Here is a 27,635-nt window from a genome sequence, read left to right as displayed (position 1 = left end):
TTCAAAGGGATCAGACACAGATAATTTTCTTTAATAGTTCAACTCCATGATACATTTTTCAATTATCAGAATGGCTCCATCTATATATCAAGGGGAGCTGGGGTTACAGGAAAAAATAAAGACGGCTCAGCGTTTCCTCATGTGGCGTAACTTATGTTTTAATAAGTGCAATGTGCCCAACTGTATTATGTTAATTGAAATGGTGTACAAGCAACATTATTTTACATATATGTGCAATAGTCAAATTATGTAATTGCAGATTCCTAGTTTATGATAAATATGCTTTGTTAACTGTCTGGACCTTTTGCCAAATTTTGCATATGCAGAGGTGTAATGCATAGAATAAATGGGTGGTGGTCGTGTTGCTGTGCTTCTCTGGCTAACGTGTCCATTTCATGCTGCTTCATTTTGAGAAGGCTGGAGATAAACTAGAGAGGAATACAAAGGATATTAACCTAAAGAGGGTGAAGAGACTTAAGGTGCAACCCTAAGCACACTTATTAGAACATAGTGGGGCTTTCTTCTGAGTAAACATGTATTGCAGGAATGGGAAACTGCTGGCCCGCGGATCAGTTGTAGCTTGTGGCACCTTCTCATCTAGCCCACAGCCTTCTCACCTCCATCCCTCCCCCCATCAAAAATCTTTGGGTAGATTTTGGTTCAATATCAGAGAGAGCAATTCTGGCAGTTGCATAAAAGAGAGGTATACCTAGAGAACGTTGGTAACAAGGATTTTATTTTCAGTGTATTCCAGTCATTTATATACTGCTTGACACCAAAGTTTCTAAGTGATACACATTAAGATAACAAAAAACAAACAAACCACACATGCCGGTTAACATCAATTAAAATTAATAATAAAAACAGAAACTTACTTAAAATGCCTACTGAAATAGAAAGTTCTTCATTAGGTGCCTGAAGTTCAACAGGGAGGGGGCCTGTCTGATCACAGCTGGGAGGGAGTTCAGCAATGCTGGATGCACAGCTCACAATGAATATGAGCCATGCATCTGAACCATGGGGGGCCACCAACAGAGGCTCCCCAAAAGATCCCAGTGATGGGACAAGAATATAAGGAATCAGATGGTCCTTAGTGCACAAGGGCCATGTAAACTAATACAAGAACCTTGAACTTTTGCATATAATTAATTGGTTTGGTCCTGATTAAACCTGCCTGGGTAATGCTCAGATTGGGTCGCTCTGTAGTTTTCTAACTCTGATCAAATCTTAATAACAAGGAACTGGGCACTGATAACTAATGAAGTCGTCCCCCGTCCCCCCGCCGCTGCCTTCTGTGGTCACATCCACACCATGCATTTAAAGAACATGGATTTCCCTAAGAATTTGCTTATCCCTCATAGGGTTACAATACTCAGCAATCCTTAACAAACTACACTTCGCAGACTTATTTGGGGGAAGCCATGTGGTTGATGTATGGCGTGGATGTAAAACTGTAGCATTCAGCACTGGGGAAGGTTGGGGATATTTGATGCCAGAGACAGGCCAAGACAATGTGCTGGCCCTAAAGTCTGCTGGTAGGATTGTTGGTTTGATCCTGTATAGTAGGTGCTGTGTCCTCAAATGAAGGGGCAGGTATTTGCACTGGTCAACTGTACATGCCAATTTGGTTAGTAACTCATTCCTCAGTCAGCCACTGAAACACAGTTTTCTTTGCAATTAATACTGGCTCCTTTGGCCGCATTTTGGTCCTACTGACCAACAGCAACTGAACCCTCCTTGTCTCTCCTCTGCAGTATTTTTCCAGAGAAACAACCTGGGAGTCTTGCATTAAATTGGCATTTGGTCACCTCGGCCTGGGATGTTCTCCCACCATCCCTCTAGAAGTCTGTTTCATTGGGGAACTTGCAATCTTCGCTTTGGAGCAGCCTCCCCCAACTTGGTACCCACCAGCTGTTTTAGACTGCAGCTCCCATCTGCCCCTGCTGATACAATCGTGGGAGATGCAATCCAGAACATTTAGATTGGGGGAGGCTGTTTCAGAGTAAGCAAACACGGCGCTTGCTTTTAAATTTGCCTGGAAAAGGGATTTGTGCTTCTAGGCATGCATCAAACATAAACCTGCTTGTTTGTAACAAAAGTGGTTTGTGCAGATCCGGTGACCTGGCTGCAGATATAGACACTCAAATTCATACAGACAAGTCCACGGAGGAGAGGGCTGTCCATGGCTGCTAGCACCAAAGACTCTGTCTCCACAGCTGGAGAAAGCAATGCTTCTACATATGCATTGCTTAAAACCACAGGACGGAAGAGTGCTCTTCTGCCCAAGTCCTGCTTCCTGGTTTCCCACATGCATCTGGTTGGCCACTGTGAGATGGGCAATGGACTAGATCTGATCCAACAGGACTGTTCTTGTTTCCTTATCTTCTTTTGCTTGACCAGTGGAGCCTAATCCTGTAGGGCAAATGGGGTGCTGCCCCATCAACCTCTGCCTTCCTTCTTATAGCCAGTCCCGGGGGTGGCACTGCCCGCAAGCTTCCTCCTCCTTAACCCCAGCGTTCCCTTGCAGAGCTGAGCATAGAGGGAGGTGGGCACGAAACTAGAATTAGTCTGTTCTGCCTTCCATTGGATCTGACTCCACGTATAATTGACTCAGGCACCACCTACTGCTGAGCCTTTCGCCCTGTCAATCCCAAAGGGCACCAGCTGCCACTGGATGCTCCTGATAAATAATATGAGGTTGAAAGATGAGAGGTTTGGTCACTATACCCTTTCCCTATATACCCTTTCCCTATATACACTATACCCTTTCCACCTTCACCTGCCTTAGCGGTGCCCTAGAAGGTGTTTTCAAAGTCCGTAGAGTAGTGTCTTCATATAACCCTTTACAGAGGTCAGTTCAGGCAGAATGAAGACCTGGCGGGGGTGGCATTGTGGTGGAAGGTTTGGCTTCCTGATCCATCTACATTCATTTGAACTTTAGAAACTGGCCTACCAGGGTTTCCAATCATGTGGAGAGGGCCCTTTGCATTTGAAGGTGTGTGAGCAATATTTGTGTGGCGATCACACAGGGTCCCCGGACGTTTCACCGTCTATTGATCCCTGTGCCACCACTTTATTTCTCGCTGCCACCACCCAGGCCCTACCTGGTACAATACTGAGTCCAGTCAGGGTTAAACTGGAACATAAACTTTTGTTTATTTGTTGCAGTTTAACAATCGTGTGGTTTCATCAACGGTATCGGTCAATTACAATCATGGGGTGCCTATCCAGACCTATAACTTCCGCTACCTGCTCTCACTCCCTAAACCACCTCTCAGATATTTACTTGTCTTCCTAGCTCCTAACTGTTCCTGACTCAGCTTATTTTGGTACACTAACTCAACCTACCCACAGACTCTATCCCCATTCACTCCCACTCCAACCAACCTCCCAACAAACTCCTCCCTTCGCCTCTCCTAGAGCTGGTTTTATAGTCCCTCTGACTCCACCCCCTGGGTCCTGATTGGGTAACCTGTTTAACTATTTCACCTCCAGCGCTCTCATATGTTAACGTCACAATATGAGCGAACAGAAATGGGTTGGCACATTCGGTAAGGAGCCACAGATTTTCAGGGTCAGAATCTAGCTTTCGTTGCTGGTTCCTGGCAAGAGGGCACACTAAGGACTAGTAGCTTAAGCACATCTAGGGCGATTATCACCCATCACTGCTCTTACAAATAGTCACTGTGCTTATTTTGTGCACATTTACACGTTAATTGGATTTAGACTGTTGGGACATAGAAAGCTACCTTGTACTGAATCAAAGCATTGGTCCATGTCACTCATGATGGCCAGCACAGACTGGCAGCAGCTCTCCAAGGTTTCTGAATATTCCCAGCCCTATCTGAAGATGTTGGGGGTTGTACCTGGGACTTTTCTCTCTCTGCATTCCCATGTATATATACCTGCCAGCTAGAAAATTGCTTTTGTTTGCTTAATTACATAGCATGCCGCTACATTTCTTGTTTTTCTTTAGATAATTACAGATCTTCTGATCATGATGGGGAGAGTGAAGAGCTAAGCCTCCCTCACAGAAGCATGGGCTTCTCAGCGGGAATCAGGCTTCCTAGCACCTGTCATCATTTAAAGAAAAAACAATATGTGTGGCTATATACTGCATATTAAGTGAATGTTTAGTCTGGCACTGCAGTGGAAGAAGTGGACTCTGCAAATGCCAATGCATTACTATGTTTGTTAGTATGAATGTAAGGAGGCAGCAGTTTCCATCCCACCCTGCCGCTGCCGCAGTCAGTGCTGTTTCTGTTGCACTACAGTTCAGCTTCTGCTAAAACCTATGTTATTGATCTTGCTATCTGCTGTGACCTAAACAAACTCAATCATGTAATTTATTACATAATTAATTTAAATGTATTTTAGTGAAAGGGAAACATCAAAAGTAGCGCTGAAAATAATGGAATGATTTATGTAATGTTTGCTGACTAAAAGAACCCCATATTTGCTTGTGTGATTTCCGTTCCTGACCATGGGCAAATATGTGAATTGTGGCAAGTTCCGCTCCCATTTCTGTTTCCGATGGAATTCTCCAACATCCCTGTTTGTTAGCCGTTAACATACCACAAGACTTTTTTCTTGTTTTGCACAGGAATTGCGACCACAAAATATTCATATTTAGCTCTCCTTGCTACAGCACCTGCACTTTTCCTTCTTTCCCCCTTTTCTCCCTGAGCGTTGTGGGGCATCTGGTCCAGATGGAGACTCTAAACAAAGGACAGGGAACAAAACTGGTGACTTGCAGCTCGTAAAATTCAGTGGTAGCTGAAGGAAGGGTTAATACCAAATGGGAAGCAAGCGACTCCTTTTTCCGTGCTTGAACTTGCCGTCTGCTGGCTGTCTTTCTGAATGTTCAGCTGAGCATGGCAGGGATTCTGTGCTCCCAGCAATGGGGCAATCTCGCCTGCCATTTCTGTCCACTCATGCCTCTCCACCCATCTCCCCATGGCAGATTCAGGCAAGAAAAACACAAATGATTAAAAGCAAAGCAGGAGCAGATGTTCCGCATCAGGTTTAAAACAGGACTGCAGTAGCTACATTATCTTAATCCTCCAAGTAGGATATGTGCTCTGGGGCATGTTCCTATGATTTGTGTTTAACATTCTGGCCTTGCCGCTGTATACAAATGTTTGCTTCCTTTTTTTGCTTTTTGTCGGCTCAAAGCTCAGATGGAAGTCAAATGTTACTGAGTTCATGCTTCCCCTGGGGGACTGAAATAAGGAGTTTGAAATAAAACAAAAACAACGGATCACGTACTTTGAAATTAGTTTGCTGTGATGTAGATCTTTCTAACTTTTTTATTTTTATTTTTTTGAGAAGCAGCACACGGGGATTTTGATGTGGCCAAAAGCCAATCGCTTTGGTGAAGAAACAGCTATGATTAGGGGTAGCATGAATATTTTGCAGGGGTGCATGTCTCAAAATGCAACACAGCCTGCCCCACACAATACTTGAATACAGTGGTTCCTATTTGATTTGGGTAACTGTTGTTCACATCCCCCCCTTCCAATATTACCATACCCTATACTTTCTGCTCTTCCCCCAATTTTTTAAGCCTTTATTTGGGTTTGTTCTGCAAGACCAATTAGGATGGTGCAATTTGCTGGTATGTGACTGAATCCCACCAAAATATAGCAACTGTCTAGAAGCCCCCTTAATTTCCCCCTGTCTTTGCCTTAAAAAATAATAGGGTGAAACTCTGGGGTACTGTTACACACATTAATGTGTGAAATCTGAAAATTGCCCCAGAGTTAGCACTACAGCTTTAGCCAAACACCTGCTGTCTGAATAGACCACAGTACCTGAATTTCAGCTCTGCTAGTTCTTAGATTTCTCTGGTTTTGTTGTAAAGATTTAATTTTCCTGGAAAACTGATTTTAGCAAGGCTGCTATAGATTAGATGGTCATAACTAAAACCACATAAAGCAGGACATTTCAGTACAAAGTAATTCTAATGAGCTTTACAGAAAATGCTAAATCAGTTTCAGTTCAAAATAATGGTTTTGAATCTGAAATTTTGTTTTGTGTATGGGAAAAGGGACATTTTAATTAACCAGACAAAGGACTGACAAGGGTGTTGCCTATAATATTTTTTTTTTAAAAAAAGGAAAACCTTGAGGATGAAAATGAGCAACTGACTCTAATGAGAAGACATCCGACTATCAATTTCTCCCTTTCATGTCATTTGAAATATGACTTCCTGGTAGCTGAAGGCTCATACATTACCTATTACATGCACATGGTTTTCATTTTACATTTCAGTTTCCTATTATCATCATTGCTAGTTGAAGGGAGAAAATAAGCACCTTCCCCTGTGGAAAACAAAACCATGTCAAAAGAAGAAAGCGGGGGGGGGGCGGTGAGGAGAGAGCTGCAGAATGGAACCCTCTTCCAGATGTGTGTAAATTACATGTGAGCCGAATCTCCTAAGTAGTACCTTTCGGAGGTCATAATAATTGAAAAGCAGCACGGGGGAGGTTTTGACCCCAAGATGATCATTTCAGTTGCATGGAAAGAGCAGATGCAGATGCCACTCTTTCCAAGCAGAACACATTCCACACCACATGACCAAGGAAGGCAAAGACTTGTTCTCTGCTGCCTCAGAGGACAGGAATAGATCTGTCAGGATTTAGCTGCAGGTGGGTACATTTCAAGGGAAAACTAGGGAGAAATGCCTTACGGGTAAGAGCTACTTGACAATAGAGCCAATTGCCTAGAGGGGTCATGGGCTCCCTGGAGGACTTCAAGCAGAGCTTGACAGCCATCTCCTTGAGATGCTCCAGCTCTAGATTCCCTGCATTGGGCCCAGGTTGAACTACAGAAGCTATGACAGAAGTAGGGGTCTGCAGGGTCCTTCCCACTGGATATGCATCCTTCTTGTCCTGTCCTGTCCACCTCCTGCGGCAATTCGACTTGAAAACAGCCTCTCGTTGGCCTAACTGCCGCATGGTTTGTGTGAGTGAGCAATCTTCAAGCCTAATTGCTGGGGATGGGGGAGATGACTGAGTATGTGAGTGAGTGTGATAATGAGTTTTGGTTATCTGTGATCATGGATCCCACGAGGTTGATAAAACACTGACAAACCTAGCTTTCGTCCCTCATTTTAGAAAATGGCAGCAAAAACCTGGAATCAGGACGGAGCTCAATGTTGTGAGAACAGTGCTTTTTAAAAAACCAGTTTGGGATGAAGACTGCTGTACCATAAAAAGAGGTTTTGCAGTGCTTTCATCTCCTGCCTCGTGTGTCTGGCTTCACAACTGAACTAGCGGGTGAGCATCCAGCATGGTGCACACTGGTTAAAGCTTTCAGCGGTGGACTACTCTGCACAAGTGCTCCCTCGCTCATTGCTCCACCTGGGGAAAGTTAACAAAGCACACTTTAGCTGGGTGCCTGAGACGGGATGAGTCTCAGTCCTACAGAAGCTGAGTATTTCATCCACCTTCCCCAGGCAGAAGCAGCAGTACACAAGGATGGTAGCTTGAACCAGCATCCACTTTGCCAGTATGGTCATCTGTCAGTTTGTTTGTGAAACTAGGAAGCACCCATTATGAAACCTTTGCTCTGTTAATCTTTTTTAAATTTTACCTCTCCCTTCCCTCTAAGCCTTTGAGGGAAGACAGACATAAAATTAGAGATGGTTCTTGCACCTCTCTCAGATGACATACAAACACACATGTACAGTGAAGATGGAGGAGGAGGACGAGAATTAAGGCAGGAATCCTGCCACAGCCATCCCTGGGTGGGCTCGAACCACCAACCTTCTGATTAACAGTCAGAAGCACTGAGCCATTGTGCCACAGAAGAAGCAGCAGCACAGTGTCCTGCCATTCAAGAGATTAATTCATGTGATGCATCTTGCCCCCAGAGTCCTTACTATCTTGCCTTTTCTTACTCCCTTCCCATTGCCCTTATACCTCCCCCACACACCCTACTGATCTCCTTGATTCTTATCCTGCTTTGGCTGTGGACCTTATAACTCAGACCTTAGTGCTAGAAGCCATTGTGAGCAGCAAGTTGGTATAACATCAGGCCTGTGGGCTGTATGTCAAGGAGTTGACTGATTTGCCCTACAATTTAATCTCATAAGACTAGCAGACTGCTCCAAGGTTTGCATGTTGGGCAGGCAAAGAGAGGTGTTCTTGCTGGCAGATACCTGCCTGACAAAGGAGACATGAAGCTTCCTGGCTTTCCCTTTCTTGTTGGGGATCTTTGGTGTACCAGGTGGGACAGGAGATATGACAAGTTTGCAGAAGCAACAAAAAGCGGAACTGGCATCTTCGAGCAGATCAACAGAGTGAAACAATTAGGGCCTGGCAAGTGTTCAGAACTGATGAAAGGGTTGTAATGCAAGGCAGACAGCGACTGTCTGCAACTGGAAATAGACTAATGAGCAAATACAAAGGGGGGAGCTAACAAGAAGCTTGTTGAATAAAATCAGCACTCGAAGGAGACTCTCCTTGAAGGTAGAAAGAGAACTTTCCTGCAGTTTCAAGAAAGAGGTCCACCGATGCCTTGCAGCAAATTTTGATGTAGAGCTCTCCCTTCAAATTAGATTAGGCAAACCAGGGAGGTTTCCCAATAAGTAGGAGATCATTGTGTCATTTCATTCCTGTTTTGAGCATTCATTCTCAGGTCCAGAGTTCTGGTAGGACTCTGGCCTCAGGCTGCACCCCTTACCAGGCCATGCTTCTCATCAGCTTAGCTTCATATTGTCCTTGAGTGTTTTGACTTATCTGTAATGTGTCCTTGGACTCTGCTAATGCCACTTGCTAGTCTGGATGGAGGAAGCCGAATTGAGTGTATCGTCAGGGGTGGGGGAAGAATAGATACCACAATGTATGGGTTCAGTGTACTCTACTGTACATTAAGAGTCACGTCCATTGCTCCGCCCACTTTTGGCTCTGACTCAACCCACAATTGGCTTGCAGCTCCTAGAAGTTTGCCTATTAGGCCTTCAGAGTAACAAAGATTTCTCAACTGTGACACAGAAAATCAGGAAAGCCAAATCATCTATTGGTAGCTGTGTAACCATGGGCTTGCTGACAAAATATGATTTGCATGACCATTGTTTTAGCTTGGGTGGTGATGTAATGAAGCCACTGCAAGTTGACGTTTATAGCACAGAGACTGATCGTAGCTCATACTCCAGTTGTGTTGAGGGTGCAAGTGGAAGAAGCTCCAAAATGTAGATTCAGCCTAGTGGTGATGATTACTGTGCCATCTTGACCTTTGTTGGAGGTGGGTAACAAGCATTTCCAGGACTGGCTGCCATCATTAAAAACAAAAAGTAACCTAGTGATGACTTTACCCCATAACTATCCCATAAAAATAGCCTTGTGAACTGCCCCTGATGCCTCAGCCATGCATATGTTTTCAGATTCATGCATCACCTTGATTTAGGGCCTTGCAAGTCACTTCAGAACTGTAGTCTTTGATGACTTTGAGGATAACATTGGTTGTCGTTTTAACAAACGAAAGCAATAAGCCTCTGCGCGTTCATCTCATCTGCCTGGACCTTGTTATTGGTGTCGCTTTGTGGGGGCTTGCTGGAAATGTGCTGAGCGGTGGCAGTGGGCCATAACTTCTGCAGATGCTCTGGTTTTCTGAAGATTGGTCTCTGATGCTTACAAAAATGTTTATTGAGCACACTGATGCAATCTGCTCATTCATAGCATAATACATTAGCCTTATTGCAATGCTGTTTTAGCCTAAAAGGATTTGCTGGCAAGCCATATTGTAATTAAATTTTAACGTGACTACTAGTGTTTAATGTGGGGTGGGTGTTAGTGAGGGTCTCTAGATATATCTGTAGGGAGGTGCAAAAAGCAAGATGTTGCTGTCTGGCTCCCAATTTTCTGCCATTAAGCCTATGAATAAAGGGTATCCTAGGTCAATTACCTCCCATGCACATTAGTGAGTGGCAGTTACAAATGGGAATAGAAGAGTCTTGCTCTTCCAAGATCAAGGTTAACTGAAACCTCAGCAGGAGCAAAGAACAAGTTCTCAGAGGGCGGCTGTAAATAAATTAGATTCCAGCAGCTGCATGGAAATTGCACAGGATTCTATTTGAAATCGAATTAAAAATACAGGCAACAAAATGCAGCATAACAATACAACAAGATTACTAATTAAGCTGGAAAGGAAACTCACTGATTGTAGCCCACGGGTAAGTTTGCAAGACAATTAGAGTAAAATAAGCTAAGTCTAGGAAGACTAACCTGTGGCCCTCCAGATGTTGTTTAGACTCTAGAAGATCCCATCATCCCTGACCTTCGCTCATGCTGGCTGGGGTGATGGGAGCTAGAGAAGCTGGTGCACATTCCCTTATCTGGCTTCTGATTTTTTAAAGAGATTTGACTGCTGCATCATTACCGTCCTTTGGGGAATTCCTAGACCAGTGCTGGATGGCCTCATGGGCAATTGGTGCAGGTGTTGAAACCCTTCAGACTATGAGAAGGAGCCACATGAGCCTGGCGAGTTTCTACAGAAAACCACCTCCCAAGCATGCAAACTAAATTTCTTTGCAAAAGTGGGGGAAACTGGGTGAATAGTGAAAGGTTTCTTGGACATTTGCATCACAAAACATGTCCAACTGTTTAAAACACTCAATTTTAATGAAAAATATTGTTAGAGAACCACACAGAGAGAAAGAAAAGTCCTACAAATAACTTTTGGTGTGGTCTTTTGTGAGCTAACACAGTTAATAGGCTATATATTGCAATTGACACCCAAAGTCCATGATGTCCTCCAACACTGTGGGAAACATAACTAGATATTCTTTTTCAATTTTGAGAGGCATTTGTAAATGTCAAGAGACTTAAAAAAAAAAAACAGCTTCCTATACATCTACTTAATAAATGGGGCGGAGTTGGGTGATTAATTAGGCATCCTGCCTTCTGTGAGTCACATGAAGAAATTGTTGCTAAGTTGATCTTCATAAGGAAGAGATTATAAAATAGGGTGTTTTATTGTTGTTGTTGTTGTTGTTTTGCAGCCAGCCAACATGTACCAATGCAAGCATGCAAACTTTGGACTTCCAGTGTACATTTACATAGGAAGAAATGAAAAGATTGAATTTAGAGTCACTATCAAAATTCCGCCCAGGCAAAAATTCAAAGTGAATGTGGGGGTGAGCGTCCCCCAGCCCCCAGACAAAACATCTGAGGAATTTTGATGGATAAAGGCTGTTCATCAGGCTAGCAATGTTTTAAAAAGGGAGTAGGATAATACATTCATAGCTGAAGTGGAAAACATTCTGCGCCACTTCTCCTCAGCCCCAACTTCACCATTTTTGTCTGAAGAAGTTGAGAAGTTTATTCTTTAAATAGATTGATTCACCTAAGCCAAAGGCCTTCACATACACAGAGCTCTTTCAGGACTGTTGTTGCTTAAGGTTAGTTTTTGTTTTTATTCTCAATTTTTAAAATTGCATTATTGTATACTTTGTAGGTGCTTCAAGGTTATTAAACCACCTTTGTGTGTCTTTCGACAAACATCCATGTTGCTGCTTGCCATGCCCTGAAAAATATGCCAAAGCTGGGTTGAAGCAAGTCTTGGTGGTGTGAGAGCAATGTCTTCTCCCCACTCCCCAGAATGCATTTCAGGGTGTTTTCGGGGCCCATCCTATTCCTGGAGTTGTAATCCGTTTTAACTTTTTAATTCTAAATTGTTGTAACGTGCCCTGAGACCTGCTGGTAAAGGGTGAGTAATAAATGTCATGATGGTGGCAGCGCTGATGATTTCAGCACTCCCAAATTGACATTGGCTTGTAGAAACCAGACACATGAACAGGCACGTTCTGATTTAGGTCACCCACAGCATGGCCCCTGGCAAGAATATGTGTTTACTTGCTTGCTGTTCACTATTGCTTCTTGAGTCAATGAGCCTGAATCCCACCGCTACCTATTTTAAGAAATGACATTGACAAACTGGAGCATATTCAGAGAAGGACAGGCAGGCTTGTGGGGTGTCTGGTAAAAAAGTCCTATGAGAAGCAGTTAAAAGAGCCGGGTAGTTTTGCCAAGAAGTGAATATTAAGGTGAGACATGATAGCTGTCTTTAAATATTTGAAGAGCTGTCACACTGAAGATGGAGCAACTTGTTCCCTGTTGCTCCAGATGGCAGGATAAAAACCAATGGGTGGAAATTGCAGGGAAGCGAGTTTCAGCTGAACGTTTCAGCTCAATGGTAAGAGCTGCTTGGCAGTAGACAAGGTAGGTTCAGGAGCTGGTAGGCTTTTCTTCACTTAAGGTTATTTAAGAAGAGACTCAAAGCTGTCTGTATCAGGGATGTTGTAGCTGCATCCTATGCTGTAGATCCTGCAAGGGGTGGGGGTGGGGAAGAGACTGTAGATGGCCTCCAACGCTTCTCTCAACTCTAAGGTAACACCCACATGATAGATTTAAAGCACATAGCTTCCCTCAAAGAATCCTGGGAGCTGTCATTTGTGAAGGATGCTGGGAAGTGTTGCTCTGTGAGTGGTAAACCACAATGCCTAGGATTATTTGAGGGAAGTCATGTGATTTAAATGTGCTGTAAACGTAACATGAATAGGACCCCATACCAGGTCCTTTCCAACACTCATTCTGTGAATTTAGAATATCAAGAGATTTAAGAAAAAAAACCCACATTCTCCTTTTCATATTTGTAAACCACTCACTCAGTAGAAAACCTCTAAGCGGTTTACCTATTGACTGCTGAGCAATTTTTACATATTCTGATATCTGTATTCAGTTATCTCCTGGCAAATAACATTTTGCTTCTCTTAAAGTGGCATCTGAGTTGCATTCAACATATGCAGCCAATAATTTAAAAATAAGAGCTACATTAAATTTAATGTTTTGCTCTTTTCTTCTGAATGAAAGCATGTCATTAGGGCTGGGAGGAGAACTCTGTGATTATAAGTTTATTGACTTAGAGATTGGAAATGTTATTAGTTTCAAGTTCCACTACAGATGGTAGAGATAACAGGGCATATTTTCCACATGACTGGCAATTTTTAGTGGTCAGTATCAACATCTGGCATAGGAAAGCTTCCTCTATTATATGATCTTTAGTCATTCCAGATATTTCAGTTTATCATAGACAAAGTGTCCTTTGTATATTCCTCTCATGGTAATTCATACAGATTTTGGAATATTCACATGTTTATGCTAGCCTTCCAACCGTCTTGCAGATTAATCCTGTTCATGTTGTATCCCTGCCTAAAACATACATATATTGCATTAAGTTGAACTGTGCAACTTTCCCTTAAGCCAGAATCTTTCCCTTTCTTCACTTGGTCTAGAAGAAACTCTCATGCGAACCTGTGTTAGGAACCCTGCTAGAGAGCTGAGTAAAATCCAGTTAATAGCCTGGGCTCAACTACAGAGTTGCAAGTTCAAATAGCTAAAAGCTTGCAGAGGTGTGTTCCTGACAATCCACCATTATGGAAGTTTCTTCCTCTGAGGACTTCCAATAATTGCAAAGTGTCCTAAAATTGCTTTAGCCATCAGATTATTGGTGGATACCATTTAGCAGTGTTTGAAGATGCTGACAATTTACAGCTAAGGCAATAAAACTCATTGACTAATCAATTAATATGTGACAGAATGTTATGTGTTTGCTCATTTTGTGCAGGGGAGGGGTGGAAGGCAGATGAAAGGAGGACAGAGGGAAGGCAGGAGAAACTGTAGCTGCCCTGTCTTTTGAGGCCTAAGGCATTCAAGGTTGCAGCCTGCAAGCCTGTTAGTTGGCTAGGCATCTGGACCAATCTTGGGGAGGAGAGCATTTTCCTTCACAAGGTTCAGTGATACGAGTAAACTTAGTTTCTATTGCAATTTGGGTTAATTCAGGAGATTGTCTTGGATCTAGATGCTGTATGAAGAAAAAGGTGTAGCATCCTTGGTGGCTGAGGTACAGCCCTTGATGACTGCGTTTAAAGGCCTCACACAGAATGGGCTCGATTTCTGACCTAAAATTATTCAGATGGCTTGTTGAATGTTCAGAGGGAGAGAGATTACCTGCCCAGAGGGAATAGTGTGTAGCCAGTCCAGAGGGTTTATATCCAGCTATTGGATCTTTGGATGAAGGATAGTATACTACTACTGCTACTACTAATCATCATTGTCATCATCATCATCTTCATCATCATATTTCTCTTAATCTGCACTATGCCTTATATTGGTTATCTGTCTTGGAGATAAATATGGATAAATTATATGACGGGTAGGCAACATGGTCCCTTCCAGATATTGTTGGACTACAGCTCCCATCATCCCTGGCAATGGACCATACTAGCTGGGGCTGATGGGTCTTGTAGTCCAACAATAGCTGGAAAGCACCACATTAGCTACCCTGCTTTAAGCTTTTTCTCTCGCCCCACCAGCACTTTCAATTATACTGTGATGTCTTGCTGCCTCCCTCCCACTGTCAGCCTGCTTGCCCCTGAGCTGAGGATCAGAAGAGTAAACAAATGAGTCATCTGTCTTTGTCTTAGAGCAGCTTCACACTTTCAATTTCCCTTCCACAAGGGTGTATCTTAGTCTAGGAATAAAAATACTCAGAACACCACTAATCATAGCTTTCTAACAATGGGCAAATGGCTCTAGGATTGAGGGGGAGGGATCCTCACGAGAAGATCATGAGCCTTGGTGAACTTACCCTGTGGCGGGTTGCAGGCTCTAGTGAGCAGCGGAAGGATGTTCCATTGAGTAGTTTCCCACAATGCCCTGGAGCATTCCTGATTTAGTGTTGCTCCAGGGCATTGTGAAAATTTTAAATGGTGGCTCCAAGCCATGTGAAGCTCATTGGCCCATGAGAAAAGAGGTCTTCAGGGTAGGGTAGGGTAGTAGCCCCCCCCCATCACAACTGCCCAGCCAGGTACTAGTGCCAAGGCAGACCAGGTACAGGGAAAGAGTACAAACAGGAGGTAGGCTGTGATTCTCCTCTCTCACCAGCCCTTGGTAGAGCATAAGGATTGGGTGCCTGATTCTCAAGGTTCCTTCAAGGCTATCAGTAGCTAGTAGCCACAATGGCTATGTTGTACCACCACTGTCAGAGGCATTATACCTCTGAATACCAGTCGCTGGGAATCACAGGTGGGCAGGGTGCTGTTGTCCTTGTGTCCTGTTGTCGGGCTTCCCACGGGCATCTGGTAGGCCACTGTGTGAACAGGACACTGGACCAGATGGACCAGTGGCCTGATCCAGCAGGTTCATCTTACATTCCTATGTCCTGGTTTGAGCCCTGCAGCTCTTAATTCTCCTATAATTCTTCCCCGTTCTTTGAAAGTGGATGACTCTTTGCATTCCTGAATCCTTAATAAATGTATAGCCACAACAAAGGACGTCACTGCAAGGAAGCATTCTTTTGAGTGCTGTACAACAAAAACTACCTGTTAAAAGTCTGCCTGCCCTTGACCTCTTATTGATTTGGCTGGCAATAAGAGGCCAGCATCAATAGCAAAGAAAGAAAGAAAGCTTCAAGAAAGCACTTTTGACTGCCTGTCCTCCTCTGAGAATAGCCGAGGTGTCCACACATTTTATTTCACTTGCCAAGGTCACAGCCAATGAGGAAGCCAAGACAATTAATCCTAGAGTGAGACAGACATCAGCAGCAAGAGTACATACTGTGTTCATTTTCGAAGGCTTTTTGAAACTCTCGGCCTCCTGCTGCGTCTCAGCAGCAAAGGTCAGCCTGAGTTCTGCTCTTCCGTAGAAATGAGTTTGACTGCAGGAGCAGAAAGAACTTCATTTTCTATATATAACTACGAGAGTTAAGATGTTTCAGACAAAGTACACTGAAAATACATTTGGTATTAGGATATACGTGTATCGTTCTTCAATGCTTGAGCGGAATGGAAACCTTGTAAAGTATGTCTGCTTGCAGGCATCCAAATTCTTCAACCTTGGGGATTCTGTGTGACTGACCACTGTCCCTGCAGATCATGCCTACGATAACAGCCAAGATTATCATAGTTAGGGATGGGACCTCCAGATTCTGAGGCATCAGGGGTTGGCTGCCTTCTTCCTTACTATTTTGTGAGCATCCAGCTGGTCACTGTTGGAATGTTGGACAGGATTGACTTTTAATCTTACCCAGGAAGGCAATTCTTATATGCAGGATGTTTTAGCCCAGGGTTGGTCCCTTGCCAGACCACATTACTAACAAAGACCAGCAAAGGCTCTGCAGCCTTGTGTGTTGCTGTGTTGTTAATACATCAGAGGAATTTGTGTATAGAAGTAGGTTTTGGATTTCTGCCCAAGATGGCAGCAAGTGTTTGCAAACTGTACTGAGTTATCCACTTTTGTTCTTTCTTTACGCAGTTGGAATTATCCAGCACGGCCATCCTTCATCAGATCCGGAGGGATCAAGTCACGGATACATGCCGAGCCAACAGCATGTCTAGCAGGAAACGTCGTGTGCTGACACCCAACGACCTCAAGCATTTGGTGGTTGACGAGGATCATGAGTTGATCTACTGCTACGTACCCAAAGTGGCCTGCACCAATTGGAAGAGAGTCATGATGGTTTTGAACGGGAGGGGCAAATACAGCGACCCGATGGAGATACCAGCTAACGAAGCCCATGTCTCGTCAAACTTGAAGACGCTCAACCAATACAGCATCCCAGAGATCAACCACCGCTTGAAAAACTACATGAAGTTCCTGTTTGTCCGTGAGCCTTTCGAGAGACTGGTGTCAGCCTACAGAAACAAATTCACCCAGAAGTATAACACCTCCTTTCATAAGAGATATGGAACCAAAATTGTCAAGCGCCAAAGGAAAAATGCGACCCAGGAAGCCCTACATAAAGGCGATGATGTGAAATTTGAGGAGTTTGTGGCTTATCTCATAGACCCTCACACCCAAAGAGAAGAGCCATTCAATGAACATTGGCAGACTGTATACTCTCTGTGCCATCCCTGCCACATCCATTATGATCTCATAGGGAAATACGAGACACTCGAAGAGGATTCCAACTACATTCTTCAACTTGCAGGAGTAGGAAACTATCTCAAGTTCCCCACCTATGCAAAGTCTACAAGAACTACTGACGAAATGACTACAGAGTTCTTCCAGAACATCAGTTCAGAGCACCAAACACAGCTGTATGAAGTCTACAAACTTGATTTTTTAATGTTCAATTACTCAATGCCAAGCTACCTGAAATTGGAATGAGGTGGAGAGCCAGAGAAAAGGGAGAAAAAGAGGGGGAAAGAATATGAAACCTGTTTTATTTAAGATTTTTATTTGTCACAATTACATATGAAGAATGGGTTATTTTGTAAGTTAATATTTTCTTCTTTTTTTGAATGATGCTGCGAGCAGCATAGTTGGAAATCTATTATTTAAATTGTCGGTAAGAAGGGACAGCTCTGTTTGCAGGGTAAGAAAACTGCGGCGGCTGTAGCTCTAGATGTGACTAGTAACTGCGACACTGTTTGGTGCGGGGCGCGTGGGGGGGGTATTATTTGTGTCCTGATGAATTCTTTTCCTTTTGCATTTTTCATACATCTCAGCCTTTTATGTTATTTATGCTTATTTAAGAACACAATAGATTCCTTGTTAGGAGCCAAGATGCAACACTGTGTGGACAAAGAAAACGTTTCCTGTGCATTCCTTGCAGGAGTTTGTCTCTCTGTCCCTAATGTCATTACTGAATGTTCCACTAGTGAAGAATGTGTGGAAATAATTGGAAACATTGGAACAGGAATGGGTTTAAGGGGCTCAGGGGACCCTCCCTTGAAATATATATGTCAAAACCTTGTGGTTCTCTGATCTGTAAGACACACTTTTCTGCCGATGATCACACACAGATGAAGGCCCAACGTTTGTCCACAGGGACGCAAGGTCGGTGAGGCTTTCACCTTCGAGAATGTATTAAAACATCACACATGTGCACTTCCAAAATGAAGGGGAAGGGGAAGGAGGAGAAGTGGACTGCCTTACTCAGTCTCTCCACCCTTAAAAGGGCCAGTCCAATATTAAGCCAGACACTTCAACCACCTCCCAACCTCCCTGCAATGAAATGAGCGATGCACACAATGAGTCTGATGGGAAAACCAAGTCCTTCGGAGATGGTATGACAGCTGGTTGGCAACCACAACGTCTAATTTGACCCCCATAGTGCTCAGATTTTGTTCTTTCTGTAGGGACCGCCTTGCATGTACAATACTCCTTGCGACACCATTGTCCTTTCTCATCTCCCTGTATCTTGGGCCCAGTGTCCATCCCTGGCTTCCTGCAAAGTTGGCTCAACCCAGCCTTCAGAGAAGGCACCAGCAAAATGATTGGGAAGAGGTGTGAATATGCTGCATACACCCTACCCCTAATGCCACCTTCCATCCATGACATGTGCTCCAAAACAAAGAACATCCTGCAGCTGAAGACATGATCGTTGGTTTCCCATAAGGCAGAGACAAGGATAGATGTTGGGTGACTCCAGCTCCCATCAGCCCCTGCCAGAATGGCCAGTGGTCAGAGGTAATGGGAGTTGCAGTAGAACAACGCCTAGAGGACTGCAGGTTTCTTATTCCTACTGTATCCTAATGAGTGAACCAGCACCACGTTCTGAACTATTGCAACATGTTTAGGTTCCCATTGCAAATATGAAATGACAGCAGGGACTCTCCTTTAGGGTGGATCCCTGTGCTCTAGAATACCTGCACAAAACTGAATACCCTACAAAGGAGCAATTTTTTCAGAATACCATATATGATGCCGTGTGTGATAGCATCGGCCTTGAAAGGGACAGCCAGAGCTGCTTAAATATATATGTGTATACATGCATAATATTTAAAGTCTGTGACTGAAAGAAATGTGAATGTATCTTGTACAGAGCAAAATTTTCAAATCTCTACTTTGCCAGACATGATGTTAATATCATTTTTTACTTCATACTTGGCATTCCCTTGTTTGACATCAAGATGGATAAGAGGTGATACATCTGCATTGCCATGATAAATACTATTGGTAGTAACATTATTTAAGGCTGCAGTGGCTAGTCGGATGAATGGTTAGATGGACCAAACGATTTTAAATTGGTTAATTAAAAATATGTCCCCAGTTAATTGGGTTGCAGCTTTTAAAAACAATGTAGATTTTTATAAAAGTACGTACACAGACCGTAGGTGGCAAGCACCGTCTTAGAAGAAGCATTTCTACAATCTCATATAGAAGCCTTCTAAGGTCGAGCCTCTGTGGTGGGTGCTTGTTATCACCTAAAGCAATTAAAGAATGTGTTTTTTCTTTGAGAACAATTTGAGAATTTTTCTTGAGAACAGATTGGAAAAACAATTAATTAATGTGTTTTTTTCAAATCCCATGATTTATGAAGATTAACTTAATTGGCTGACAGTCCTAATATTATTGTAACATGTAGCCCAACATGCTGAAAATGATTAGTGGATTTTGAGTTTCCAGCTCGTTTTCCGGAAAAAAATAAAGAGTAGAATCATAAAATCATAGAATTGTAGAGTTGGACACCGAGAGTCATTTAGTCAAACCCCTAAATAGCCCTAGTTAAAGAATAGCGTTTCAAGTGCTCAGTTCTCTTCACATTTGTTATCTCAGTCAGTGCCGTGCGGTGAAATTTTTCCAAGGGGAACAGTTAGGGGCAGAGGCAGCAGCTTGCAAGGGCCATTGGGGAGGGCGGTCGACACACACACAAACATTGTGCTCCCCCTCCCCAAGCCAGTAAAAGGCTTCCTGGGCTTTGGGAAGGTCTAATGTGCCAGGAACATTGAGGGGCCTAGCCTAGTCCCCTGACTGCACACCACTGATCTGACTAATTGTACAGCACTGTGAGAGAGGCTGGTACTTCAAGAGCCAACTTGTGGCACATTTGGTAAGCAGAGCCTGGTCCAGAGACCTATTTTGTAGTGGCTGAGGGGTGTAGCACATGCTGGCACTTTGACTTAGCACCACGTCGCCGAGGAGGATACCAGATATCACATGATTTGAGCGGGGCAGCCCATCATATGCAGAGCCTGGATGAAAGGGATGAGGGGCCTAAAGGCGAAGTAAATCATAATTGGGAAATTCTAATGCCCTCAAACAAATGATCCAAAAATTCAAGAAATGTGCTCAATTCAAGTATCATTGGAGAAAGACATTGTTCTGGTGATACTACTGTCACAGGGAATGTTTCCAAAGGCGTGATATGAAACTGCAGCTAAAGAAGTCACAGGAGGCGGCCTCATTTCATTCGGTGAAGCTGGTTCACAGGTGCTGACTGGCACCTCGACTGAGTCACAGCAAAGAACCTTGAAAAGAGATGCGAGAGTCTCTTTCAGTGCTGCACCCTGTCTTTGTCAGCTGACTTTGGCCTACTTCTGATTTTGCCACCCTCTGTTCCTCAACGTATTGCTTGACAGTGTCTGTGAGAGGACTGATACCAGTAAACTCCTTGCAAACTCAGGTTGTGTATAACCTATTCCATTAAAGCACATTCAATACACATTCTTTCCCTCAAATAACTCTGGGCACTGCAGTTCACCCCTCGCAGAGTTACGATTCCCAGCATCCCTTAATGAACTACAGTGCCCAGAATGCTTTGCGGAAGAGAACGTGCTTTACATGCATAGTATGTGCAGAGGCACAATCAGCAGAATGGGACAGCAGCGTCCTGGTGTTAAGGGTAGATTGTGCCATGCCTGTGCCAGGCTGCGGGGAGTTGGGGATTTGGGAGTGCTCCCTTATGTAAGCAGACAAACAAACCCACTCTTCTTTTCGAATTATGCAGAAAACTTTACACAGCCAGAGCAGAGATTCACCAGTCCTTTTCCTGATGTTTTATAGTTGCAGGCAGTAGGAATGGACAAATCCATCAATTTCCATTTCCCATTTTTCCTATCTTAAATTTGGTTCATCCTATTTTGACATAAGTTTGTGAATTGTTGAATGAAAAAGCCTGCATGAAAATTCACGTGTTCAAGTGCATTCTTCCTGATATATACATTTTTTAAATGCAGTTTTACTAGTATGTGCATTTTTTTGTAAGTGGTTTCCCCCAGATGGAACACATTTTTGTGTGTTCTTTTCACTCATATGCATATTTTTGCATGGACTTTCCACAAGTTTAGAGTCTTTTTCATATGCATTCTTTTGGATGGAGAACTGCCTCAAAAATTGGAGAAGTGTGAATTTCAAATGAGAATTTTGGTTTGCTTTGTGTATCATTTTGGATGGTGCAGATTTGGGAACTTTGCATTAAAGTGTGAACCAAATGAATTTCTCCCCACTCCTTGCAGGCAGTTAAAAACAAACCTATATAAACGAAAATTCAAAAATGAACTGGAGGAGAACACTCTCATATCCAGTAGAAATTGTTCTGTGTGAGATGGCAAATTGCTTTTTTTTTTTAATTAATTTTCAGATTTTGAAATTTACAAGCAATTGTCAAACAACCAAAACAAAAAGAGAATTCCATAAATTCCCATGGACTTCCCTCCTTCCCTTTGTGGGTCCTTACATTAACTTTTTTTCTTCCTGCATCCTCTCTATTAATCCAGTTCCATTACAACCGTAGTCCAATGTTAAACTACAAGTGTCTTTCCAGTCCTACTAATAATTTTAATTGTTTACAATGATTTTTAAGGTAAATTATATATTTTCCCCATTCCTTACTGAAACTCTCATCAATTATCAATCAGTGAGATGGCAGATTGTGATACGATGAGTAGTATATTGTCTGGAAATTGTTTTAAACAGGCAATTATAGTTTATTCATTACAAATTAGCAGGGAGTAAGGCATGTATTCTGCCAGTGAAGAGCACTGCAAAGTTTGCTTATTGTTAGTTTCTTTTTACTTATGGGATGCCCAACTGAGTAGGCAACAAGTGAACTATTTATGATGCAGTGCACTGTTTTTTATCTGTGCCGCTGTTTTGACAGAGATCAGGAAAATACACTATGGGAAGAATAAATTGAATTCTTTTCTTTACAGTTCTCATCTGTTTTGTTTGCCGTGAGCGGAAAAGAGAATAGGATTCCATTTTTTAGCAAGGAGGTGATGATCAAACACTTTTCGCTTGTCAGTATTGCACTCTAGACTGTCACTACAGGGGGAGGAAAAATTAGATGGTTCAAATAAAAGGTTGGCTTTTGTTGTTCTCTAAACAAAGCTCTGTTATTTTGGGATTGGCAAAGTGTCCCCCCTCAAAACAGACTTGTTTATAACTGTAACTTGCCTGAACCAGATCTTCCCAGATCTTAAAGGTTAGGGGGGAATTGACCCCCTAGGATGCTGTAATGTGTGTGTGTGTGTGTGTGTGTGTGTGTGTGAGAGAGAGAGAGAGAGAGAGAGAGAGAGAGAGAGAGAGAGAGAGAGAGATAGATATTAAGAAATCTCATGGCTGGGGTCAATTGCAGAGGTCTTTCCCATTTCAACTTTAAAAGCATGGTTGAGTGGCTTTTTAGACCTTGAACCCTACTGCTTTCTCTGTTGTTGGTTTTAGTCACATGATGTTGTTTTAGCTTGCTTTGTTTTTGTTAATGGCCAATACAATAAAAGAAGAGAAAATGTGAGTAGATGCATAAATACAATGCTCAGGAGACAGGGTCTCTGCAAGAGGGGAAAGAGCTTTAAAACAGGCCCTCTACATGTGACTGCTTAATGCAAACATGTTCCTCAGCAGAATGAGATTGCAGCATGAAGTGGTTCTCCATCTGCCAAGGTATGTAGGGTTGCCAGACCTCCAGATCTCCAGGGCCCCTCCATGTGGCAAGTGGAGGAGAACTTGAACCTCCTGGTTTGTGAGAGTGCCTTCCATAACAAAAAAATTACCAAGAAGATTGTATTCTTGTTTATAAAATTTGTATGCTGCCCAAAGAGCACAGGTTGGTTCACAACATAAAAATACAAAACGAGAACACAAAATACATAATAAAACAAAAATGCAGCTTGGAACCTTCAGCTCAGCAGGAGCTGGCCACAAATTATAGCATAGATCCTCGAGGGTGTATCTGCTCTCCTCCTTTCCCAATTAACCTTCATTACCAGGGCCCGTCCAATGACATCGCTGGAGGCTATCCCTAGGTGTCAGGTTTTGGCCCTGAAAGTTCAGGGTCTCGGATGCTCCTGATCTGGCAAGTGTGTGTGTGTGTGTGTGTGTGTGTGGAGAGTCTGTTGTGCACGGGGGATGTGAGTCACAGAATGTTCATAGCAAAGGTCTCTCACAGATCCTGCTGTGCTCCCCTCCGCAACTTTTCCTCCCCCTACCAATAGTTCAACTGTTATTTGTTTTAGTTTCTTTTTTAAAAAAATCCAGAACAATGAACTTGTTTCTCTTGTGTATTTCTTCAAAAAGATAGGTTGTGGATGTTTTTACACAGCGTGTTCATGATGTTTTCCCATTTTCCTTTGCTTGTGTGCGTTTCCTTCAAAGGCAGTGAATTTTCATGTTGCCTTTGTGTCCCCAAACTGCAGGATAGACACTGGTGAAGGAAGAGGGGGTGGTGGAAGCACACTGCCCCTGGCACTACAATCCTGGTGGGGTGCTGTCGTGGCTGCCCCCCCACGCACTGGGTGCCACACCCCCGCAGGTGGCACACTACGCCCCCAGGACATGCACCACGCCCCTGGGATGCGCGCCAGCTACCCCCCGCCTGCTCTCCCTCCCCGGTGCCGGAGCATGAAGCTCCACCACTGAGGATAGAGGATGGGAGCAAGGTATTTGTATGGATGTGGACATGAGGCCTGGGACACCAGGAGTAATCCATCATTGCTCTTTGATGAAATCCTGTCACATTCTGAGTGAGTCCTAGTGACCCAAAAGGGAAGGGACTGCCTTCTCACATTCTTTAGCACCTGCTTTCCCTCATTCAGAGTCTCTTGCACAGCAAGTGCAACTCTGTGTAGGAAATCACTCACCAAACAAATGGTTGCAATGGGCTAAAGCAGGAGTGGGGAACCTGAGACCTTCAGATGATGTTGAACCACAACTTCCATCCTCCTCAACCATTGGCTATGCTGGCTGGCAGCTAATAGAGTCTATCTTGCAGAGGACCACAAGATCCCCAACGCTGGAATAAGTAGAATAGGGCTCAGGTTCAGAGATGTGCAGTGCAGTCTTATGCATATTCAGAGAAATTGAGTTCAGTGTGTACAGGATGGCAGCCTTGGGTACCAAACTGTAGATAGTTAAACCCAGTAGATATGTGTTCTCCCTGTTATGTCTCTTTCATTTGTTTATTGCCGTCATTAACATGCTGAAATATGTCTCCCTTGGGTGATGGTCTCCCATAGGACAGCTACATTGCAAGGAAAGTGGTGGACATAATCCAGGCAAACAAAGCTTTACAGAGCAGAGGGCTTCTCACCCATCAGCCGCAGCAGTTTCTGGAGGTGGCAAGTGGACTCTCCAAGCTTGGCATTGGCACGTGGCATTGTTAGGCAACTGCTTGGGCCACAGCAGGTGGAAGAGCCCACCATAGATGGCTGTGCTGGGCACCAGATGAATTGAGTCTGGGAACCACCATTGTAATTTCCCACAATGACCCTGCGATATCATCAATTCAAGGCTTTGTGAGTTATTAGTGAGGGCTGGGGTGCCACCATTTTAATTTCCCACACTGCCTCAAACCAGCACTGTGTTGGGAGCCTTGCGGGAAATTACACTGGCAACACATCAGCTAGCACTAGTTAGAGCATTGTTAGCTGCCACTACTTCCAAGCATGTTTACTAAGCAGCGCATTGGTATAGGCATTGTACATTTTGCCAAGATTCTCATCAAAATGGCAGCCATCCCTGCCTATCCCTTTCTGGCCTCCATCTTACTTAACTGACTGCATTCTGCTTCTTACGTTTCCCTACAGCATCATGGAACATGGGATAGAGCACAGAGATAACATTAGGAAGTGACATCATTACTTTTATAGTTCTATGACCCTTTGCATCTTGGGAACTGTTCCCATTCCTGTGCTGTTTCCCCCCCCCCCCTTTAACTGCCTCTATCAGACTGCCCCATTTTGCCACAAAACATATTTATATCTCTGCCCCCACCCCTTCAGCAAAACAAAATGGGAAGTTATTTCCATTAGTACACACTCTCATATTTAAATCCCTTTGCATTTCAGCATGTTACTAAAAATGTGTTCAAATGTGTTAGCATTTCTCTAGAGCCAGCCCTACCATTAGGTAGAGGAGGCAACTGCTTCAGACAGCAAATGTTAAGAGGCAGAGAGTGCCAGCAAAACCTTGGAAGTCAGATCTGTGTGGCCTGGCTGCTCAGCCTGCCCTTCACCCCCTAAGCTACTTGCTGGCTGCCCTCAGATGCTGGTGGAGGCAGCCAGTGTGATCAGCTTCCATCTGTGGACATCTGGGAGGAAAATGCATCTTGTTTTTCACCTCATCTCAGACTGCAAACTGTCTGAGCCTTGCATTTCTGTGTAATATTTTCGAAGGATTTAACCAAATGTTACCTACTTCAACTGGCATGTAAGGTGATGCACAGACCAAGAGCTTTTGAAGCTAATTGACCCCTCCGAAGGTTAACTATAGAAAGCTGCACTATTTTCAGGTACAAAAGGGAATGTCCTTAATATTACTCTTGTTACAGAGAGTGTTATTTTCTTACATGCATGAACAATACAAAATGTGTACATATAATTTAACATCTATGTGGGGGTTTGACTTCTTTTTCTTTTTTTTACCTATTTGTATGCAGTAGAAGGCTTGTTGTAGGAAAAGCATATCTGAATATACTGATAATAAAAAAAAGAAACTAAGTTACACATTGCCAACACAAATGTTAACTGCTTATGAATTGTTCCTTTACACAACACACACACACACAAAGCCATTCAAGCCTGATTATTTTTCTAAGTAACTTCAATTAAATTGAAGAAAATAATTGAAACGTGTGTGTGTTTTTATTGCATGTGATATTTCCCACGTACTCAGCTCAAAATTATTCAAGGTGTGCAGAAAGTAGCTAGAGAAAAGTCTCCCCCCCTTCATAATACTAGAACCAGTGGTGTAGCATGGGTTGCCAGTGTCCGGGACCGCACAGAGTGAGGGGGTGGGAGGGAGGGAGATGCCATATACATGTGCATTCAACTGCCTAACAGCGTCCACATCACCCAAGAGACTCCAGCCACATAGATAAGAAGAGTCATTACATTGTCTGGAGAGGTCACTTCCTGGTTTGCATGGATAAGACGCTTTTAACGGAGCCCAGCAACGGAAGCACACAGCTGTATTGTGGCAGCACCGGGTGTTGAAATCTTGTGCTCCCTAACAATTTTTGCACCCGGGGCAGCTGCCCCTGTGCCATCCCACACTCACCAACTAGAACCCAGGGACACTGAATGAAGCTGAATGTTGGAAGACTCAGTAGGACAGAGAAAAGGACTTCTTCACATAGCGCAGTTAAACTACGGAATTTGCTCCCAGAAGAGGCAGTGACAGCCACCAAATTAGATAGCTTTAAAAGAGGATTAGACAAATTCATGGAGAAGGCTATCAGTCCATGATGACTAGGCTCTACCTCCACTTTCAGAAGGAGTGTGCCTCTGAATCTCAGTTGCTAGGAATCTCAGATAGGGAACATGTTATTGGCCTACAGCACCTATTATTCCTGAGCATTGTTAATGCTGACTGGGGCTGATGGGAATTGTAGGCCAACACTGGACAGCTACAGGTTCCCTAACTGCTGCTTTAATGGTTTTTTTTCTTTTCTTAACTAGACATTTAGGTATTCTTGTGACTTCTCACATTGTCTTCCAGCCTGAATCTTCAAGAGCAAGATCGGTCCTAAACTGAAGTGATGTGGATGCCTTAAAAAAAAGATACAGGAAGATTTACTTGCAAGTGTTGACATGTCTCCTACCATGTTGTAACCTCAATTTAATGTTATTTAAAACTTGAGAGTTTGAGATGTTTAATTGAACAGGGTGCGTGGGGTGTGGAGAAGTTCCTGTGCCAGCAATGGCAGACTTTTGAAAGGCTTTCTGACCTTAAAATTGCCATGATTATAGACCACACAGCTCAATTCTTTCCCCATCCATATTCCACATCTGATTTTATGCAGGGAAGAGAAAGACATTCCATGAGTCTGAATGATAGCAGTGCTCTGTTCATATTTATCTTCATGAGTGAAAATGGTAATTTGTAAATGTTCCTGCCATGCCTGAGTTATTGCTACATTTGTCTTCAATCAAACGGCGCCGCATAATGGATTGGCCATCTTGTATTAAATGTACATTATTACTTTGGTATAAAAATGTTATTAGAGTGAATGCAATAAGCTTTTATGTGCAATTTGTATAGCAGAAAATGATTTTTAAAATGTGGCTTTACAGTATGGAGAAATGAAATGACAAGAACTTTGCTGATCAGATATTTCCTCCCCCCGCTGCCACGAAAAGTCTAATAGCTTCAGAGAAGGGAATGCAATTTAGATAGGGGGACATAAAATAGTTTAGAAATAGGGTGCAATCACAGAAATAGCAAACCTGGCATATCAGGAACAGTTACATTGCCTCACCTATGAACTTTTAGGATTATAGAATCCTAAAATTGGAAAGCTCAAATATTATCCCTAGATGTAGGCTTACGTGCACATAACATTTGGGGCAAATAAATCCACACTCCTATATAAATCTTTTACTTGCTATTTCTGCCCTGCTTTGTTAAGAA

The 27,635-nt window shown here is 43.3% G+C and overlaps 1 protein-coding gene across 6 annotated transcripts in view; it reads left to right on the top strand.

Annotated features, from left to right (window-relative positions):
• Nucleotides 1-21,939, top strand: part of CHST11 (carbohydrate sulfotransferase 11) — a 187,681-nt gene extending 165,742 nt beyond the window's left edge. For 5 of the 6 annotated variants that reach the window (XM_053406363.1, XM_053406362.1, XM_053406365.1 and 2 more), the window contains one exon: nt 16,317-21,939. In XM_053406363.1, coding sequence (XP_053262338.1) covers nt 16,317-17,171 — 855 coding nt within the window. In that variant the 3' untranslated portion in view covers nt 17,172-21,939. Of the gene's footprint in view, nt 1-12,069; nt 12,199-16,316 lie in introns of those variants that run through there. The other variant, XM_053406366.1, reaches the window with a different exon arrangement.
• The last annotated feature ends 5,696 nt before the right edge of the window (nt 21,940-27,635 follow it).

Source organism: Podarcis raffonei, chromosome 10 (genome assembly GCF_027172205.1).
Source record: "Podarcis raffonei isolate rPodRaf1 chromosome 10, rPodRaf1.pri, whole genome shotgun sequence".
NCBI lineage: Eukaryota > Metazoa > Chordata > Lepidosauria > Squamata > Lacertidae > Podarcis > Podarcis raffonei.
Note: the sequence above shows the minus strand (reverse complement) of the source record. Positions and strands in the feature narration are given on the sequence as shown.